Source organism: Lolium rigidum, chromosome 3 (assembly GCF_022539505.1).
Source record: "Lolium rigidum isolate FL_2022 chromosome 3, APGP_CSIRO_Lrig_0.1, whole genome shotgun sequence".
Lineage (NCBI taxonomy): Eukaryota > Viridiplantae > Streptophyta > Magnoliopsida > Poales > Poaceae > Lolium > Lolium rigidum.
In genome coordinates this window covers 309,476,983-309,479,049 of record NC_061510.1, presented here as the reverse complement: position 1 = coordinate 309,479,049, position 2,067 = coordinate 309,476,983, and the positions used below count along the sequence as shown (strand labels likewise).

At 55.8% G+C, this 2,067-nt stretch overlaps 1 protein-coding gene across 1 annotated transcript; it reads left to right on the top strand.

Annotated features, from left to right (window-relative positions):
- The first annotated feature begins 353 nt into the window (after positions 1 to 353).
- On the top strand, positions 354 to 1,169 carry LOC124699839 (dof zinc finger protein DOF3.1-like). Its single transcript, XM_047232074.1, has one exon. It carries the CDS (start codon positions 354 to 356, stop codon positions 1,167 to 1,169), a length of 816 nt encoding a protein of 271 aa, XP_047088030.1.
- Positions 1,170 to 2,067: the final 898 nt, after the last annotated feature.

Here is a 2,067-nt window from a genome sequence, read left to right as displayed (position 1 = left end):
GAGACACACACGTCAGCATTCAGGTAGTAGCAAGCAGGGATTCCTTGTGTCCTGCAAAGATCGAAAGCAACTCTACATGGTCAGGCACTGCACCCCTACGTACTCATCTCCTCAGCCTTCTGTCACCTATCGTACCATCACCTACAACGCCTATCCAACACAGCCCACAGCCCACACAGAGCGCCATCTCTTTCTAATAAGCTCGGTCGCTCAGTCTGCTTCGCCCGCGCGGTGTATATATACACGCTCGCACTTCAATCCCAAACACAGCAAAACTCACTGGTATCCAAGTTAGCTCAATTGCCATTGCCATAGGAGCATCCATACATACTTGCAGGCCAGGCCAGATCGCCATGGAAGCTCCCCTGCACCAGCTGCCACCCATGCAACACGCCATGCTCGCCCATCCTCCCAGCTGCAAGCACGACGCCGCGGCGACCATGGCGGCGACGGACATGGCGTGCCTCCAACAGCACCAGCACCAGCAGCAGCAGCAGATGATCCCGCCGACGGTGCCGAGCCCGAACACTCCGTCGGGAGCGCGAGAGCAGTGCCCGCGGTGCGCGTCCCACGACACCAAGTTCTGCTACTACAACAACTACAACACGTCGCAGCCGCGCCACTTCTGCCGCGCCTGCCGCCGCTACTGGACGCTCGGGGGCTCCCTCCGCAACGTTCCCATCGGCGGCTCCACCCGGAAGCGCCTGCGCCCGGCGCCGCAGCAGGCGTTCCGCCGCCCGGCCGTCCACTTCGGCGCGCCTCCTCCGCCGCCGATGCCGGCGCCACAGCCGCAGCCGCAGCAGCCCCACTCTCACCAGTCCCAGCAGCAGCAAGGTGGCATTCTCGGCTCGCTCTTCGCGCTCGGCGGGGCGCCGCTCCTCGAGGGCCGCGTCGGGTTCGACCTCGGTCTAGGCCTGCCAGGGCTGGGCCAGGTGGAGTTCGGACTGCACTCCCTCGGCCTCAGGGGCGGCGGCCATGCGGCAGCTGGGACGTCGTCGGCACCGCTGCTCTGGCCAGCCGGGCTCCTGGAGAACGGAAGCATGGACGCGTGGAAGATGTCCGGCGGCGGGGCGGGTGCCATGTCCATGTGGGCGCCGGAGTTCTCTTCCGCGCCGACGGCGGCACAGGTCGGCGGCGTGATGTTTCACGGCGGGGCCCAGATAATGTGACATCTGTGAGAGTATGTGGAGTCAGTAGTTGTATACGTTCGTACGTCGTGCCAGTGGCGTGTCTCATGTGTCTGGATTATCTGTGATCCTGTGTTAATGTTGGCAACTGCATGGCTCCTGCAGTCCTGCGGTGTCTTGTCTATGTGCGCAGTACAAGAGAAGGCTGGTCTGCGGTTTTGGTTCCAAGATAACAAGATTAGAATAGTCTTCTGTTAAGGTCATCGCCGTCTAGAGGCTCTAGTACGTGCTGCTGCGCGGTTTAGGTTACATGCATGTTCATGATATCATGGTATAATTTACATCATCTATATATTGAGTTGATTTCCTTCGTGCTATCAAGCGCATGGCTCGTGTTGTGTCTTGTCTACGTTCCTTATTTCTGTGAATAAACCTAAAGAGTTGCATCAAAAGCAATGAAAATACGAATTGAGATCACTTAAACCTTTGTTAAATATGTCGGAATTCAGGATTGGAGCTCACTTGCTTAGGCACATTCCCATGGAACTGAAACATGACCATGCATACCCTAAGTACAGCAATTTGTGAGCAGGCGTGTTCTCGAAAGAACGGGGTGAACCTCTTGACCCTTTGGAAATTTTTTCCTTTCAGAATTCTAGGATGTTTAGCTGGATCATTTTATCTGAAAAACACCTAGCTGCATCCGTGAGCATGCATTCTCAAAATGAATGGGACTAGTGAACCTCTTGGCCTTTTGTCACTTTCCATCCATTCAACCATCTTTGCAAGCCTAGCCCATCCGATGCACATGAACATAAGCCCTATGGACTCAGCTTCAGTGACTTTGTGCTCAAAAGTTCACCAGTGACTTTCCTTCAATCCTAGCCATCCAAGGCACATCTGACGCACAGAAACAGATCTGACTAAAAATCACACAGAC